The sequence below is a fragment of the Neltuma alba genome, unplaced genomic scaffold (assembly GCF_004799145.2).
Source record: "Neltuma alba isolate B1F8T4 unplaced genomic scaffold, ASM479914v2 tig00010855_pilon, whole genome shotgun sequence".
Classification (NCBI taxonomy): domain Eukaryota; kingdom Viridiplantae; phylum Streptophyta; class Magnoliopsida; order Fabales; family Fabaceae; genus Neltuma; species Neltuma alba.
The window spans coordinates 101,283-120,084 of NW_021635649.1; the positions used below are offsets into that span (position 1 = coordinate 101,283).

An 18,802-nucleotide genomic window follows, 5' to 3' on the forward strand; every position below is an offset into this window, starting at 1 on the left:
CATAAAAGAGAGAATTGCTATGAGTTGGTTGGCTTTCCCACTAACCTTCAAGGAAAGCCTGTCCAAACCACCAATACCAGTCATGTTGGAAACGTTTCAAATTTAGGACTCCAATATTGAGCAATAATATAAATTTCTATTGTTCAGTATTGGGCCCTTTGGATGAACTTGAGGAGCTTTCCAAGTATAAGCAACAGAGCTTGCTCCTTCTGCTTCTAATTTGTAAGTTAAGATCATATTATAACCTATCCTACTAATCTGGAACGCCATAAATAGTTAGCTGCTTGTAGCACTTTTCTCTTCTGGTTTGAAAACCAGTATAGTTTAAATACATATCTCTTTGGTTCAGAATATCAGAGGAGACAGATCAAGTTGGGGGACCTTTGAAACATTTGAGATAGCTTTTACACACACACACACACACACAAACCTCTTCTGTGGACTATATATTTTAAAGTCAAGGCATGACCCAATTAAAATTCGGGTTGATTGTGAGATGGATACACTCGCTCCGCTCCTTTTTATCAAAGACAAATAACTAATTCTTAAAGAAAAAAATTTAGTTAAAATTAATTCGATTAATAGATATGGTAAAAATACAATTCTTTTACAAATAACTTTATTTTGTAACTAACAATGAAGTAAAGGAAAGTAATTGCAGTATATTAATAGGGATAATTTAATAAAAAATTATTAATATAATTGTCCTTAAAGTCTGTAGAATGTTTTATATATTCGAACATAAGACTTTTACAAAAATGCCTTATATTTGAAACGGATGTACAAGTCCCATAATATGGAATAATAAATTAAAGCAATAAATCAAAGGTTGATTTGAATCTGTTAAAGATCAAATCCCTTATTATTTAACACATTTATGCATATAACGAAAGGAGATGTTGTGTAATACTCAATCCACAAGCTGAACGATTTCATATTTTTGCATCATATTTAGAAAAAACCATTTGGCCAATAAAAATTGGTCTAATTGACAAGGAGCTATGACCTAACTTGCTTAAACTTTTAGTTAATAAAACAAGACCATTTGATGAAGAAATCAAAACAGAAAGAATAGAAAGAAAGAAACTTTGTAGTTTAGTTATAAAAATACTCCAAACAAATATTATTTGTGTGATAATGTGATGTCTTAATCATATTAACTTGGTTGGCGTTGAGTGATTCTCTGGAATACGTGCCTACACTCCTTAATTACTTTCTAGTGATCGATTACATCTTAATAAAAGAGTAGGATCTCACAAGCATATAAGAAAATAGGTTTATAGTATTTTAAGATAGAAAATTGTATTATTAAATACAATAATATTTCGCCACAAAACTTTTGCGATATGTGAATGTTGCAACTGAAGTTTCTTGAATTTTTGGCGAATTCATTTCAAAATCCGTTATTGGGGGGGGGGGGGGGAAGAAGCATACGATGTCCTTATTTGCAACAAATGACTCCATCTCAAAAATCAATTTATGACCCATTCTTTAAAGGTCGCAGATTCCATTTTTCAGTTGTGTTTAAAGTTCAATACTCCAATTATTCGATGCTTCGTTTTGGATTACTTTTAAATTAAAAAAAAATCAAGATATCAGACACAAGAAAGAGAAGAACTCCAAGATCAAAAGGGATTAAAAGAATCAAGATATCATATTTCTTGAATCCTAAATGTAAAAGCACTAGTCCATGTGTTTGTTTTAGTCATAAATACAAGTCATCAATCCATTTAATTTCTCAACTTTATACTCCCCCATTTCTTTTCATAAGAAACAATTCACGCTAATAAAAATATTTGATCAAAATTGATGAGAGATAATATATGTAAAAACTATAACTTTTTCCCCTAAAAAAATCCGTATTGGGGAAGGGGGTATAAGGGAGAGAATAATGATTAAATAAAGATAATCATGGAAGAGAGAGTGTGTATGGTAAAGAGAATGCTTTGTAGGTCATTTGATAATAAATGTATTAATATCAAATGAGTAATTAACAAAGACAACTTGAGACATCTTCTAAATGTCTCATAGCAGATAAAAATGAATAAGCCATAAGTGCTTATCGTTTCTCATAAAAAGGATCAGAGTAATTTTTTTTTTTTTTCGATACTCTTCCTACTAAGTACATATATATATATATTAAGGGGTTTATCATAAAAAAATAATTTCCAATGCAAATTATTAAATGTGATAATAAATGTATTAATATCAAAATAAGTAATTAACAAAGAAAATTTGAGACATCCTCTAAATGTCTCATAGCTGATAAAAATGAACAAGCCATAAGTGCTTCTTGTTTTTTATAAAAAGAAACAGAGTAATTTTTTTTTCTATACTCTTCCTACTAATTATATATATTAAGGGGTTTATCATAAAAAAACTAAATACCTAAATTAACTAATTTTTTAAATTTCTCTAAATTAGCTATCTTGTTCCTACATTTAAAGGAAAATATCCACGCACACATTGAATTATGGTAATTAATCAACTTGAACATATTCCTCTCCTGATGTGGCTTTCTCTGGAGACACTCAACTAGCTAGGCAACAGTTAAATAAATGCATATACAGGATGTCAACCACTGATATGAATAATTAGATTCTGAATTGATAAGCTTCCTTTTCTACAGTTTGAATAGTACATGCAGATATATATGGAGAAGGGAATCTGGAATACATGGGGCAACATTAATTAATTGCAATATGGGATTCCTTAATTCTGTTTGTGACAGTGACTCGTAGAATCAATCTCTATATAAAGCCCACTTCTTCAGCTTGATCTTCTCACAAGTTGCAGTGAGAAAACAATATAGTTATTCCAAGAAAGACATTAAAGCTCTGCATGCAAGTTCATCAAAGGCTTCCAATATTGTGAAATATTGGAGCCTTTGAGAGAACTTGAGGAGCTTTCCAACCAACAACTCACAAACACATACCTCTGCTTCTGATTCTGATGCGTGCGTGCGTGAGCTATATGATCTTTCCTTCTATATATTCTGTTAATCATGAACAACACTTAGATTTATACACAAACATACACTTAGTTGTAGTTTACTTATATACAAAAAATTATATATTTTAATTTCATTGGGTTCAGAATATGCGTGTGCGTGTGGATATAAGTACGTCTATCAGGTGATTGCTAGTTTTATTTTGTGAATCAGATTATGAGTTAGATCTCTTCAGGTAAGTTAACTTCAAGATGGTTATATTTGAAACCTCACATATACATATACATATACATATACATATACATATATAAATTTGTCTTATACTGTTGGGGAAAAAAGAAAAAGAAAAGGGGAAAAAAGCACAAATTGAAGATCAGTTGCTTTGATTTTCAGCGCTTTTATGAATACAATATTGTTTATGGCACTGTGATGAACTTTTTCACATTTTATGGTTGTTTCTGTTGCTTAAGAATCGATTGCTATGCAAATTTGATATTTGGATAATTGGGAAGATGCTGCAGAGCAATGATATGTAATGAGCCATGCCAGAATATAGTACGTAGGAGATGATTTGCTGAAGACAAATTGCTCCAATTCCACATTGTTAAATATATTTTTTATATTTGAATTTATGATGCCAACTAGACATAAAGTTTCTTGGTGGCAACTCCAATTGATGCCAAGTAGGCATTCTTCGGTCAACTAATAGACAAAGTTAGTATTTATTAACTTTTGAGTTGCATTGCACTATTTTTTTTTAGTTTAAGAGAGACATTGCAAAACGCAATAGATTAGGATACTCAATGAGTTTAAGAGAGACATAAAGTCAATGGCTAATTACTCTAGTGGCAATACCACCCATCATATTTAGATAAGGTCTCGAATTCAAGCCTGATGTTGACATACTTGTGCACGCACGGGGTTTAATTGTGTTATATATATATATATATATATATATATATATAAAGAAATCACAAAGACTAAAGCGCACTTCAATCCTTAACATAACGATGCATTTACTATAAAAGATCTGATAATTTAAGTCATCATTGCAAAAGAGTGAAAAAGCTGCGATGTCCATTGTGAAAATTATCCTTCTGTGTGTGTGTGTGTGTGTGTGTGTAAAGTTTACGATGGTAACCCTTATGAAGAATGATAAGTGTTTTTATAAACATATCTAGTTTAAGCGGCAAAAATCCTCAATTTTGCCAGTAACTATTGGCACCCTAACATAAGTATGGTGCGTAAGTACTTTCAAACCCTTAAAAAAAAGGTGCAACCTTTCTCAATCAGTAACCTTAGCGTCATGTCCATTAAGCAGAAGCTACTGGTCCCTTTTGCTATGCCACATACAAATAGGATAGGGGGATAAAATATCCATAGAATATAAGAGTTAGTTTAACATTTAATTAGGTTCTAATTGATAGCCAGAGTTCTAGCAGTCGGCAACTATTTTTTTAAGGATTTTTTTAGGTCTAGTAATGTGATTAATAAGTTTTTTAATACTATTAACAAGTTTGGTATAGCAATTAACAAGAGGGTTTTAAGAAAATTCAAAAAATGATATTTTTACAACTTTGATAACATAGTTAATAAGTTCTATAACACTATTAACAAGTACGATATAACATTTAACAACAATTTTTTTGAGAAATTGAAAAGGTGGTATTTTTACAACTTCAGTAACCCAGTTAACAAGTCATATAACAATATTAACAACTCTCATAATGCTATTAACAACTCTAATAACAAATCATGTAATGATATTAACAACTTTCATAATCATAGTAACTACCTAATAAATGAAAAAAATTTGTTATACAACCTTTATAGGGAGCTAATATTAAAAACATCAACCTTTATAGGGAAATTTTGTTAATGGGACTATGAGAGTTATTAATATCATTACATGACTTGTTAACCGCCTTATCAACGTTGTAAAAATGCCAATTTTTCAATTTTCTGAAAAACCTGTTGTTAACTTATGTACCGAACTTGCTAACAATGTTATTGAAGTCATAAAATACCCTTTTTTAATTTCTTGGAAAACATGTTGTTAACTGATATACCAAACTTATTAATAGCGTTAAAAAACTTATTAATCACATTACTGGACTTACAAAAATTCTCAAAAAAATAAATGTCATCGTCAGAGCTCCGATGACCGATCGTTGGCTAGCCACCGAAGATCCGGTGATGGCGGCCCACCTAAACTCTAGTGGTTGCTGCTAGTACCGAAGCTCGAGAACTAATTGGCGATGAGGGTGATTGATGGCTTTTGTTAATCTATATATATATATATATATAAAGGACAATATGGTCATATCAGTAAATTTGCAAATCCCAATTTGGTCACCTATACATAAACTAGAAATTTACTTATTTAGATGACTATTTGGGGATTTTAAAATTTGCAAATAAATTTTTGTCATTTTTTTCTTTAATTTGGTTCTAAATATAAGACCTCAATTAATTTTTTCTTTCATATTTTTTTTTTTAAAGATAGTCCTCATAGTAGTCACATAAGTTAAATGTTTATCAAATAGTAGTTATAGCTAATATACATTATTAGCAAGAGTATTTTAAGAAAGGCAACACATTTATTACAAATAACTAACTTAACTCATTTTTAATCTACTAAAATATGTCAACTAGCTGTTATGTTAAAGATTGGTTGTAGTATATCACAAGTACATATACACATTTTTCAAAAACATTATCTGGAAGCTACCCCAACCTAGTTTGAATCCCTCCCTTCTTCTCTCCCCTCTCTCTCTCTCTAGTCGCAAGCTATGAAGGATGCATGGCAAAATAAAATGTTCTACTTAGGGTTTCTGCTAGTAAGGACAAATTTAAACACATGTATTCTGCATTTGTACTCGGATCAAATAAAATTTCAATATAGTCAACATTTGCTAACGTATGCCTTTTCTTTGAACTGAGATTTCCGCACCATTTTTCATAATTAAGGGCAAAATTACGCCGTAGTGTGGTACTTTATATTGTATCCCTTTTAAACGTAGCATATCATGTGGGACTCATATCTCTTGCTTAATGAATATACCTAGTTAAGGGATCGGTGAAGGGATTGCTTTGTTTTTTTTTTTTTTTGCAAGAATTATAATGAGGTTTTAAGGGGAAAAAAATAATCACCAATACGTAAGTTCAAACAATAAATGAACAGTTGTCATTTATTATTCTGAAACTTGTCATTACAAATTGCTTTGTTATTATTGAAAATTTTTAGTAATTTATTCTTTTATCTAGGACTTCATAGCAATTCTCTCTTGTTTTTTTAGGATCCAAGGATACTTTTGCATCATATTTAAGGATGTCATATAGCTCTCACAAAATACGTACTACTTAAGGGTTTTTTTTTTTGGGGTATATGTATCATTAATTCAATGATAAAACTATCGCAAAGATGTAATCGCAAATATTCCCAATTTTTTATTCAAAAAATTTGTAATTTTCCGCACAAAATTTCTAACACACGCGCACACACACAGAATGTCTAGCGCATAACACATAGCTTGTGGAGGAAATAATATTATTCATTCCTTGCAGATAGTGAATCTATTGATAAATTTTACATTTTATGTTGATATTAATATATATTAATGTTAATAAAAAAATTATTTTTAGATTTCTGAGCATAAATATATACGAAGGATTAATTGAAACTGTCGAATATTGAGAATAAAATGGTAACTGCACATAAAATAATATTGAGAAAATAAAAGACGAAGATAAGAACTAAAAGGATGAAATAACCCCCAATACTCTCCACCATTTACAAGTACATAAAGAGGCATGAAGATAAATAAGCTAACAATAATATTAAAGTTTAGATTTTTCTTTTAATGTACTCAATTAAGATTTAATTAAATTTTTAAATAGGATTACAATACGTAAGTGACATGCCCTGAACTTATTTAGTCTAAGTTAATCTCTGTATTATCCTTTGACAGTTTGACCAACAACCAAATACTACTCCCTTTTGATGTAGTATTTCATATAGGCATATAACTGGACATCAAATCCCTGATAATATGTTTAAGTAGTAATGATCTAATTACTATCTAGCTGCTTAATATATATAATATTCATTTTTTAGTTTAATTTTTTCATTGAAGTAAATTTTATACTACCTCCGGTCCTTAATATAAAAGTTAGTAAGCTAATTAGAGTGAATAAAAAAAAATTACTCAAGTCAATTATTTGTAATAAACAGGTGTTATCTTTCCTAAAATACATTTGCTAATCATATGTATTAGCTAAAAATATCATTTGATAAAACCTTTAATATGTGTAGCTATTACAAGGACTATTTTGAAAAACAGATAAATATGAGAATCAAAATCAATTTGGGTCTTATATTTAAAACTAAATTGAATATCAAACTAGTTTTTATATTAAGTATCAAAGGTAGTATTAAGAATTTGAGGTAGTATTTGCTAATTCCTAATCTTGTTGCATGCTGCTAAAACCATATCCTAATTTTAAATAGGAATTTTTATTTCGGATGCTTCTTTTTTATGGGCTCCATTTAATTTGTTGTAATTCTTCATCGATATTTGATATATTCTCTTCTTTAAACGCCTGGAATCTAAGCTTATAGCTTTTGTCGACCGGACTTTCCAGCTTACCGTCACCCATAGCCTGTTCGATTTCGTCTCTTCGCAATCTACAAAAATTAAATTTAAATAATCAACTGGCTCCAAGAAATTGTTCAAGATATTTTTTTAAAAAAAACACACTTCAATTGATGAGAACATAAATCATACACTGCCGTCCATTTCTAATTATATATAGGAATTTGTCAGAAAATCCATTGCAAAAAAAAATTGCAACTCATTTATATTATTTATTTATTTGCATAGTGCAACGCCTTTATTAATTTATGTAACAATCACAAATTCAATATAATGTGTTTCATTTCTTAAAACTCATGAAGTACATCATGAGGGCCTACTAGCTACTCAGATATAAATTTTTATAATAAATCATAGGATAAAGTACCATCATCCACGCTAATCTTATTTTCCAACTACATCCAGCCACCTGATCTTTTCTATAGTGCATTCGGCATACTGATGTTATTTTTTTTAGTGCATTCAGTACCCTAATCTTATTTTTATTTTATCAAAAACCAGATTAGGGTACTAGATGTAACTAAAAAAATAGAATCCGTGTGTTAGATACATCAAAACAATATGATAAAGGTGCTGCATACATGTAAAAAGATCGATGATGCTAAATGCACCTGAAAAATAAGAACGGGATGCTAGATGTATCTTTATCCTAAATTATATTGTTAATAAGTTATAAAGAACATGACTTACACTCAAACTCTCTGTAATATGATACCGAATTGTAACTTTAAAAAAGTCAATATATATAATGGAGCATAATATGAGTTGTGCACCATTGCAATTGGCCAACATATATTCATGAGGTACAAAAGTAATACATATATTCTCTATATGCAAATAGAGGGTATCTCAAAGACTTTGAAATGAATTAGGAAAAGAAGTCAATACCATAAAAAGTAATCCAATTAAGTTGCTCATTATTCATTTTCGTCAAAGCTACAAGTTGCTCGCTGTTTGCACTTTTTATAATGGAGTCCCTTGTCTAGCTACAACTTTCATTGGATCACTTCCAGAGTTAAGCATCCAGGACCTTTGGCTTTAATAGAGGATAACACACACACATACACACACACACTTCTAAAAGAGAAATTTTTTATATGACTATATAATTTTATCCTTAATTTATTATTGTGTTGATTTTGTTTTTATAAGGTATAATACATGCTAGATGGGGGGAACAGTTGGAAAGTTATTTAATTTTAAAGGAGAGTCAATAAAAGTTAAAGTTTTTTTTAGTTTATATGAAACATGTTGGAAGTAACTTATAAATAAAAATATAGAAGCATATATATATGTATATGTATATGAGAGTTGTGCATGATTACAGTTAACCAATATATTATTGGTGTACCGACTTGGTTATGAGCTACCATAAAATGTAATGCATATATTCTCTATATATGGGGAATCTCCAAAGACTTTGAAATTGGTTGTCGAAAGAAGTCAATATTATTTGGCACGTGGCTTAATTTCCTTGCAACATCTCAGTTGCTCATTATTCATTTTTGTCAACATGTTAAACTTTATTAAGCTTTATTTTATCATTTTATCAGAAATAAGATATTTTATTACATAAGGGTAATATGTGCTTGTAGTTTTAACTTGTGAGTACTGCTTTCCCTTTTCATAATGTTCAACGAAAAATATTATATAAGTTTGTCCATCAAAGCTATACATTTAAGCTATATTAATTCAATAAAACTATACTACTACGTGATGTCTTTTAAATAAAACATGGGAATATTTGAAACCTTTTAAGACATTAAATGTAATAGTTAGTAGGTTAGTTTGTTTTGTTCTTAAACATAAGTTTTTTATCCACTTTTTCTCTCAAATTTATAATTTTTTTCCTAAACTTTTCTTATTTATTGCACATATTAGAAAATTTTTCATTAAGAGAATAGTTTCCCACGCAAATGATTTAAAGGTGTATTTTAGGAAAATTAATATATATATTTGATAAATAGCTAATTTAACTAATTTTCTTAGTATCTATAAATTAGTTATCAAACTACTACAGCTCAGGACTGCAAAGAGTAATTAATTACACAAAATATTGCCACCTAATCACTAATAGATATTCCTTCCCTGTGTCAATATGAAGACATATCAAAAACTACAAAGAAAATAAATGTCAATAGATAATAAACGAATCTGGAAAATGTGGCAAATAGAAGATCTGTAAAAGTTAGATTCCTTTGTCACAGCCAAATCTCTGTATAGAACCCACTAGCTAGCTGGCCTCTGTTTCTCATCATCATATATGCCAATATGTTGATGAGGGATTAATTAAGCTTCCAACTTTTCTTATAGGCTCCCAGCATTATTACTATATTGGAGGTCGTTGAGGCGCCCTGAGGGACTCATTAATTAATGCAGAATAATTATTAGCAATACCATTAATTTTTTTTCCTCTGTACACATATTTGTATGACAATTATACCCTAGACAGTTATGAAATTATTAACATTGTTAAAGGGAGAACCACATTCTACCTGTTCATTTATCCAGAATGAAACTTATTTTATATCAAAATTCATAGAGAGAGCAACTGAGGGACTTATTGAAAGTAAAACCCTTAAATATAATTGAATAACTACCATGTAATATAAAACTAAGGACCTGTTTGGTTCAATCCCATTGCAATATGCAATGATAAAAAAAGATTGCTCTAGTAAATAGGATTGCACATTTTTTCGGTAATATCCATTTATAAGGGAGACCCTATGAATACTCATTAAGACTTGCAATTCTTTATAAAATGTCTATTTTATCCTCAATAACTTATATGAAAAGACAATATTTGCCCTTCAAAAATAAATCTCATTTATCCACAAATCCCTCGCGACGAGTTGCAACTTCATCTGATGAAACGTCCTCCTAATCCCTAATTGTCCCTTGCACGCTGGGTCTGTGTCCTTGCAATTCTTTACTCGGATGTTGTTCACATCAAATTATCGCTACCAAGAGAGCGTATTTCGTGTAATTCAGCTGTGTTCAATGGAGCCTACCTCCTAAATCAAGAACCTAAACCCTACTCTCTAAACCAAGCACAATTATGACTGAATTTCTATAGGTGAATGTCTGCAATTTGGATTTTAAAAACAATGTCATACGAAAATCTAAACTTTCTGCAAATATATTTTTTTGGGTTCCAATGCAATAGGCATTATGTTTCAGGAACTAATCATATCTAAATCGATTTAATTCAATAGCTTTCTTCAATACTCATTAATTTAATAAACACTAAGAACTTGGGGCGCTGAATAATGAAATCTTCAATCATGGCGTGCCACATCAGTATTGCACTATAGACTTGATGGAGGACCAAGACCTAGAGGAGAAACATAAGCGCCACAATTTAAAAACGAGGACGATGAGGAGAATCATAATGAGGACGAAATAGTCTTTCTATTATATATTAATTTTAAATTATTATTAAAATTAACTGATTGCACCTCTCTTGAAAAAAACATACCAAACGCCGTTATTGTAATTCATATTGCATTGCATTCCCATTGCATTGCACCTCACCTCACCTCAAGATCTAATGGGGTTAAACCAAACGGGGTCCTAAAGAAACATCATTAATAAACACTGCTCCCTCCTAGCCTTAATAATTTATGAGATAAATAATTAATTTGCAAAGATTAAAAAATTTAGTTAATTTAGTTGTCTTTAAAAAAACGTGTGTTAGTTTTCCTAAAATAATTTTTTCAATCATTTTGTATCGGAACCATACCTCTTAATAAGAATCACCTTAATATATGTGTATGTCCGATTAATATGGATAATTTAGAGAAAAATTTATACATTTAGAAGACAGTAAATTGAAGCTTTTACCCCAAAAAAAAAATTAAAGTCATATATTTAAAACCAAAACAAACCCTCTAAAAGGAAATAATTTCTTTGATGAAATTGAATAATCCATGTTAAGCCTCAACTTATAAGCATATTTGCAGCTAACTGTTAATTAACATGCACAAGTGTCATGCATTGCAGGTTTTTGCATACTAATTAAATAATCATTTTTAATTTGATGGGTCTTTAGGATTATAAAATAATTTAAACTTTGCTTGTGCAAAATTGAAAGGATCAATTTACAAATAATCTTTGGGGACTCTCACCTCCTTCGATTATAAAATATTTATAACTAACCTAATATCATGCATAATATTTATACACACTAAATGATCATTTACCATGTGGGCCTTTTGAGATTCACAATTTATAGATATAGCATAATATTTAATTTAAAAGTCTCAACAAGCAATAAATGATCCTTAGCTTTAGAGAATATTTCTCCCTAAATTTAATTTCCCCTTGCACAATGTACAACAAGGTCACCAACCTGTTCAAGTTAATTTTTCTGGATATTGGTATAAAGCTCTTCAAGACAAAGAACGAGAAAAGGGGGGGGGGGGAACTTCAAGCCTCTGTATATATGATCTCTAATTATTATTCCTTTTCTTTTTCCGAAGATAAAGACGAATCACAATCGATAATGGAGATCCCAAATCTGGAAAATGAGGAATCATACAATACTTGATTTGTAATTAATGAGCTGTTGATTGATTTTCAACAGAAAAAGAAAACTTTGGGAGCAATCCACAAATATTTGAACGAATGGCTGAATTAATATTTTAAATGTATTAATCAGTATTCATAATAATATTATTACTTATTACTCAATAGGGTTTTCCCCACCCTATTTTGGCCAAAATGTAGAGTTGTTTCTATATTTAGTTATATATTTATAAAATGTTTATATAATATAAAGAAAAATTCAATATTGCAATGAATCAAACCAATTAAATAAAGATCCTCCAATTCTAAAAATAATTCCAAAGTTGATTTATAATTTCCTGCCACGCCTTTGTTTTTCGAAAAAGGAAAAGACAGTATCTTATCCGTTTTGACAATCACGTATGTCTATATATATTTCAAGGAACAAGACACTAAGCCAGTAGTAGCAGTTTAAGGTTAATTGGTCAGATCAAAATCAATTCAGGATTAATAATATAATTTAATTAAAAATAACAAAATACAACAATATTAATCATTACTAATAACAAAATATAAAGAAATATAATAATAGTTTGATCGTAACAATAACAAAGTACAAAAACATTGAAAATTTTAATCTTTACAATTTATCAATAGCTAAAATTAATAATAATTGATACCAAAATCATGCTTAATTGAAAAACTTGAGATAATCATAGATAAAAAAACTTGATCATATATTCATATTTATATATTTCAAAAATAGCTTTACCCGGACAAAAATAGCTTTCTACGCCTACATTCTATATGTACATCGATTATAGAGCAATCAATGTAGAAAATATGATCAGGATATTTTTATAAATAAAATTTGTGAATTTTTATATTGGTTCAAAAATGAGTGTATTATTTTTTTTTTTTTAAGATAGTTTTATGGGTTGAATGGGTTGGCTCATTTAACCAACTTGATGAGTTAGCTAGGTTTTGATTTTCAACCCACCAAAAGATGAGTTAGAAGACTCAGCACAATTAACCCTACAAATTGTGAAAGGTCAGCCTGGTTATAAGTATCTTTAATGAAATCACATAAAAAATATTTTAATTTTTTTTGGGCAACAACAAACTATATTAATTTTATAATAGGAAGTCCATCTAATCTCTAAGACATACACACAGTCACATACACATTTACTCCCTCTAGTTCTTAATGTGAGAGTTATTTAATTTATTTTGGTAGATAAAAAATAAAATAAAATAATTAATTATAACAAATGTGAAGAGATGGTCTCCCTAAAATATTCTCATATAAAAAAAAAAGATAAATATAAGAAATAAAGCAGATTAAATTTTTATCTTATATTTAGAATTAAATTAACACTCAAATTAAGAACAGAAGGAAATGTAAATATATATATATATATATATATATATTCCCTCTATGATTCAGTGATAAGGACAAATCAATAAAACTAGAATTAAGCCAAATGCCACTAGATAAACGAATATAATATGGAAAATGAGGCAAATGTAGGATGATTCGAGACTTTGTAAGATATCATAGGATTAGATTCCTTCGTCATATCAATACCTCTATATAAAGCCCACAAGCCAATGTTATATTGAGAGATAACATTAATAAGAATACTAATAGTGGATTAATTAATAAGCTTTCAAGTTCTTTCAAGGGCTTCCAATATTATATTGGAAGCCTTTGAAAGAATTTGATGAGGAGCTTATATTTGGTTATATTTATTAGGAGATAGCCTCTGTTTCTCATCGCATTGTCAGAGAGAACAATAATCAATTACGAGTACAAATTAGAGGTGGGATTATTAAGCTTCTAAGCTCCTTCAAAGGCTTCCAATATTGTTATATTGAAAGCCTTTGATGGAACTAGTGGAGCTTACAAATGGTGTTTTCAAAAGTTAGATTGCTTTTGTTACTTTATTGTAAATACTACGTTAAAGTTAGCCATTATGTGACATTTTTCTGACCATTGAAGTATTATTGGGCATTATATATGAGCACTTCTTTTAACAAAAATTTGAATCCTAGTTTGACATGTTGTTAGGAATTACTCTTCCGGTCTAAATATAATATTTTTATACTAATATATATAAAAATCTTATATTAAGAATTAGAGGAGTAGTATTCTTCATGAAACTTAACGGGGTAAAAAAAGATCGAAGCTCTATTATTTGCGGATTGCCCCTAATCATAAGGACTGATAGACCTAAAGTTTTTGGCCCATAGTAGTGTTGCAGCGCAGTCCAGGCCCAATACAGAAAATTGGGATTCAAGCAGAATGACAATTGAGTCCTTCTGACCTTTTATTTTATTTTGGAAAATAATATTGAAGACCTGTTTAATAGGGGGCTTGGAATAAAAACCTAGTTTGATCTTTGTCGCTCTGATGAACTACACGAAACGCAGAAGCGGCCTTGAACTACTCGGAGAGGAGAGTTCAACGTGGTGTTGGCCGACGACGACGGGGAAGCCACCGAGGAAGTCGTTCGGGGAAGTTTTCGGTTCGCGAAGTCGGTTCACTCTTGCCGTTGACGCTTAAACCACAAGGTTCATGCTCTGTTCTTCTTGTCCTCCCTTTTCCTGTATCTACCGATATCACTAGGTTTCACTATTATTTTTAATTTTACGTTTTGTGTTGAATGCTGGGTTGAGTATGTAGGTAAAAGAGTTACTGTGCTGTGTATGGGAAAATCATAGTAAACTGAGTTTTTTTTTTTGTTTTGGCTTTTTTATTCCTCCTCCGCAAATGAAAGCCAAAATTTCTGTATGGTTTGTTTACTTATGTATATTTATCGTTTTAGACGTCGGTTTATTTTTATAAACATTTTATGTATCTGGTTTGCTCTTTTCGTTGCCCGCTATGATAATCTCCTCCATTGTATAAAAAAAAAAATGATAATCTCCTCCTAAGGTTTATGCTTCTTTTTACATATATAAAGAAATAAAGTCGGTTTGTCAAGTTTTTTTTGGCATTTCAAAATTCCGCAAGTATACTTGCGTATCCGTGGTAATTAACTTGGAAGGTTTATAATTTTTTTCTTCTGGAAAAATGGATTGATTCTATAATTTGATTTTTTTTATGCTTATAGATGTTTAATAAAATTTACATGTTTCTCCAAAATTACAGGTCACCAGGTAATTGTAGTTGTTTCGTCAACCATGGAGGAGAGTGCTAAGCACTCAAATAATGGTGATGGCAAGAAAGAGTAAGTTTCATCAACCACTGAGATTGATGGCATTGAAAACTGAAATTTATGAGTACTTAAATTTTTTGATTCCCTCACACATATATGGGGAAATGATTGGAGCTTTCTAGGGTTAATTTCTAGATTCTTTACTTTGATTTCAGGGACGCACCTCAGCTCTCTGCATTATTGAAAGAAATGAAAGAAGGACTTGATGCTGTAAGAAGAAAAATTCAATCTTTAACTGTCAAGGTATGGAAGCATCTGTATTGAGAAAAGAAGCTTATTTTTTAGTGCCTTTTTTCCTTGGATGCTTTTAATCTCTTTCACTTTATCACAAAATTGATAATGCTATCATTTTGGAGTGAACATATTCGTTCTTCCTCAACTTATTTTTCTTGGTACTTTTTCTACCTGTGCCCCTTTGTCATGTCTAAAGAAATGATTTGGTTCCTTGCCTCGTGTATCAGGTCAAACAAAAGGAATACCCTACTGCAGATGGATTTAGCTATCTTGAAGCTAAAAATTTGCTGCTCCTGAACTATTGTCAGTCCCTTGTCTATTATTTGCTCCGAAAGGCTAAAGGCTTCTCAATAGAAGAGCATCCTGTTGTGCGAAGTATTGTGGAGATAAGGTTATTTTTGGAAAAGGTTGGTTCAATTCTATCTCTTACACTTGAAGGTCATCTAGGGATAAATATTCTGGTTTTGACAAATTCCACATCCTCATCTACTGCAGATTCGGCCAATTGACAAAAAACAACAATACCAAATCCAAAAGTTAACAAAGGCTAGTGAGAATGTGAAGGGAAATGATATTCCAAGTGAGGAGCCAGTTGCACCCAATAAGAGTGAGGATGTATCAAAATATCGGCCAAACCCTGACATGCTTGTTAGCAAGTTAGACAACACATCGCAAGTGAGTGAATTCATTAATAGAGTTCAGTAATGGTGATATTATAAGAAGCTGGACATCCTGTTTTTTTCCTCTGACATAGTAACTTCATTCTTTAGGATGGTGATGCTGTGTATCGTCCTGTAAAAATTGCTCCTACTTCTATGGAGTTAGATAAAACGTCAAAGCAAGAACGAAATGCACTGAGAAGGGAAAAAGAGATTCTGAAGCAAGCTAAGCAGAGTGATTATATCAGGTCATTGATGAATGACATGGAGGATCGGCCTGAAGAGGTAACCTAATATTTTATTTTGAGGTTTGAATGATAATGATTCAATGAGTTTAGTTGCTGTATTGTTTTGGCTGCATATTGCACAGGTCAGAGATTTCATGGGAGCTAGCAGAGAAGTTGAAAACCATGTTGCCAGGATGGAGGAGCGTGCCCGGCAGGAGGAGGAGCTCTTCACTCGAGTTCCACTTTCAAAGATGGAAAGGAAAAGAGATAAATACTTGAAGAAATCAAGAAATGGGTATGAAAATTGCCTAGATTGCACTCTTATTATTGAAGCACACATAAAAATGTGTTGATTTTGTGAAGATATTTTTATTCAAGCATTTTCCCCCCTTATTGTTAACTGTCAATTTCAATGTTAATTGTTAACTACATTCCAGGTTGCAAGGTCTGACAGAGAGTTTCTTTGACGAAATCAAAACATTGCCCTTTGGAGATAAAAGTGGAGACCAAATCACGGTCTCTAGTAATGATGGTAGAAGGAAAGGTGGACTGAAAAAGCGAAAGGCATGCAACTTATACTTACTTTTTAAAACTCAATTTAATTGTTTCTTGATCCACGATTTATGCTTTATCTTTATTTGTTCATTCGTTGTCCCATCTGAATGGATTTAACAATGCTATAGCCTATATTTGTTTTTGGTTGTCTGAACATTCACCCCACCTTCTGTAATATTTTTGTTCTCTAGATGTCAGGGTGAGTCGATTGTCTCCTGTTATGGTCCTTTGAGAAGTATGTATGGAAACTCATTAGGCTTGGTCAAAATCACGTTTTGATTAGAGTCATGTTGGAGTAGTGTAGGGCTTGTTTAGATTAACCTTGGGAAAAGTGACTTTTATCTCAATTAACTTCTGCAAATTCAAGTTAGAGTAAAAATCAATTAATAATTATGCACTTTATATTTGTATAGGTTTTTGTAAACAATCAGTTAGACAGTAGCTTGTTTAAATGAAATACTGAAAAGTCAGTTTTAGAAAGTTAAAATCGAAGAAAAGTCAAAAGTCAGAAAAAATTGCTTCAAGTTCAAATTTGCTCTTGAGCGAAAAGTCAGTGCCATGCCAGACATCACCTCAAGTAGCTTTCTTTTTAAATCTCACGAGTCAGTTTGTAGCCTTCCAGTGGGATGCCGATTGCAAAAGTTGCCACTGGTTTCCAGCATTGAAACTTGATTAAACCTTATCAATTAGGGTTTGGGGATTGACATTTTTGGCTTCTTTGCAGAGGAGACATTGAAGCTTGTTTTCACCTCAAGGAAGTGGATGGCGTGCCTCTTGCCCATATTTCGCCTTACCATTTTGGATCATTTTGTTTCTCTGATGTATTCTTTCCTTTGTTAGTCAATAGAATTTGTTGGTGATATTTAGTCCTTGTCATCAAATTTTCAATATAATGTCTTCTTTATGATGTAATCTTTGATCAAATTCTTTTATCTCAAAATTCATTGATCATTGATTATCGGAGCTAATCCAATAGTATGATACAAAAATTTCTGAGGTGTTATTGCTTTTCCTAATTGCTAATTAAGCATGATTCTGCTTGGTCATTGAGATTGAACGAGTTTATGTTTTGAAGATGAAACCCGTCATTGATCTAGTGTAAGGTTTATTCGTATAATGTCGTCGTATATATAATAAATATAATGATAAAGCTAATACATTTTAGTTTTATTTATTAAAAAATTATATGTAAATTGAAGAAGTTATAACTGGTAAATTCTGTTAATATCTAGATTTAAATAATTTTCATCTACGATCACATATTGAACTCAAAATCATTTATTAAATTTTCATTAACTAAAGGGTTAATTAATCCGCAAGTTTTTATAGTTTTAATTAATTTTGAATCAGGTTTTATAGTTTTTTTTCCTTTTATCAGGTTCTTATACTTTTACTTTTTTTTATTTAGGTTCTTGTATTTATTTTTCTTTTAATTAAGTCCTTATAATTTCACTAAATTTTTAATCAAGTCTATGTAGTTTTAATTTTTATTTAATACTTAAATATAAGCTTAATTAAATAGATTAATACTGAAATAGAAAATATTAATAATTAAATTAAATTAATAATTATGTAATAAAAAAGGAAAATTTTTTAGAACAATTAATTTTTTTGCTGAAAAAATTAAAATCATTACAATAATTCAATATCTTTAGAATATTATTGTTTATAAACTAATATTAAATAATATATACTATTTTATGTTTATATAATAGTACTATTAGAATTTATAAAATAAAGAATAAAAAATTCAGGGACTTAATTAAAAATAAGGTGAACTTATAAGAACTTGATA

At 30.3% G+C, this 18,802-nt stretch overlaps 1 protein-coding gene across 1 annotated transcript; it reads left to right on the forward strand.

The window, feature by feature from the left end:
* Window positions 1-14,521: 14,521 nt before the first annotated feature.
* Window positions 14,522-17,772, forward strand: LOC114759491 (neuroguidin). The gene is made up of 9 exons (XM_028948668.1): window positions 14,522-14,685; window positions 15,266-15,344; window positions 15,488-15,575; window positions 15,794-15,973; window positions 16,062-16,241; window positions 16,337-16,510; window positions 16,596-16,747; window positions 16,890-17,016; window positions 17,732-17,772. The coding sequence occupies exons 2-9, from the start codon at window positions 15,298-15,300 to the stop codon at window positions 17,741-17,743; spliced, it is 960 nt and encodes a 319-aa protein (XP_028804501.1). The 5' UTR covers window positions 14,522-14,685; window positions 15,266-15,297; the 3' UTR covers window positions 17,744-17,772.
* The last annotated feature ends 1,030 nt before the right edge of the window (window positions 17,773-18,802 follow it).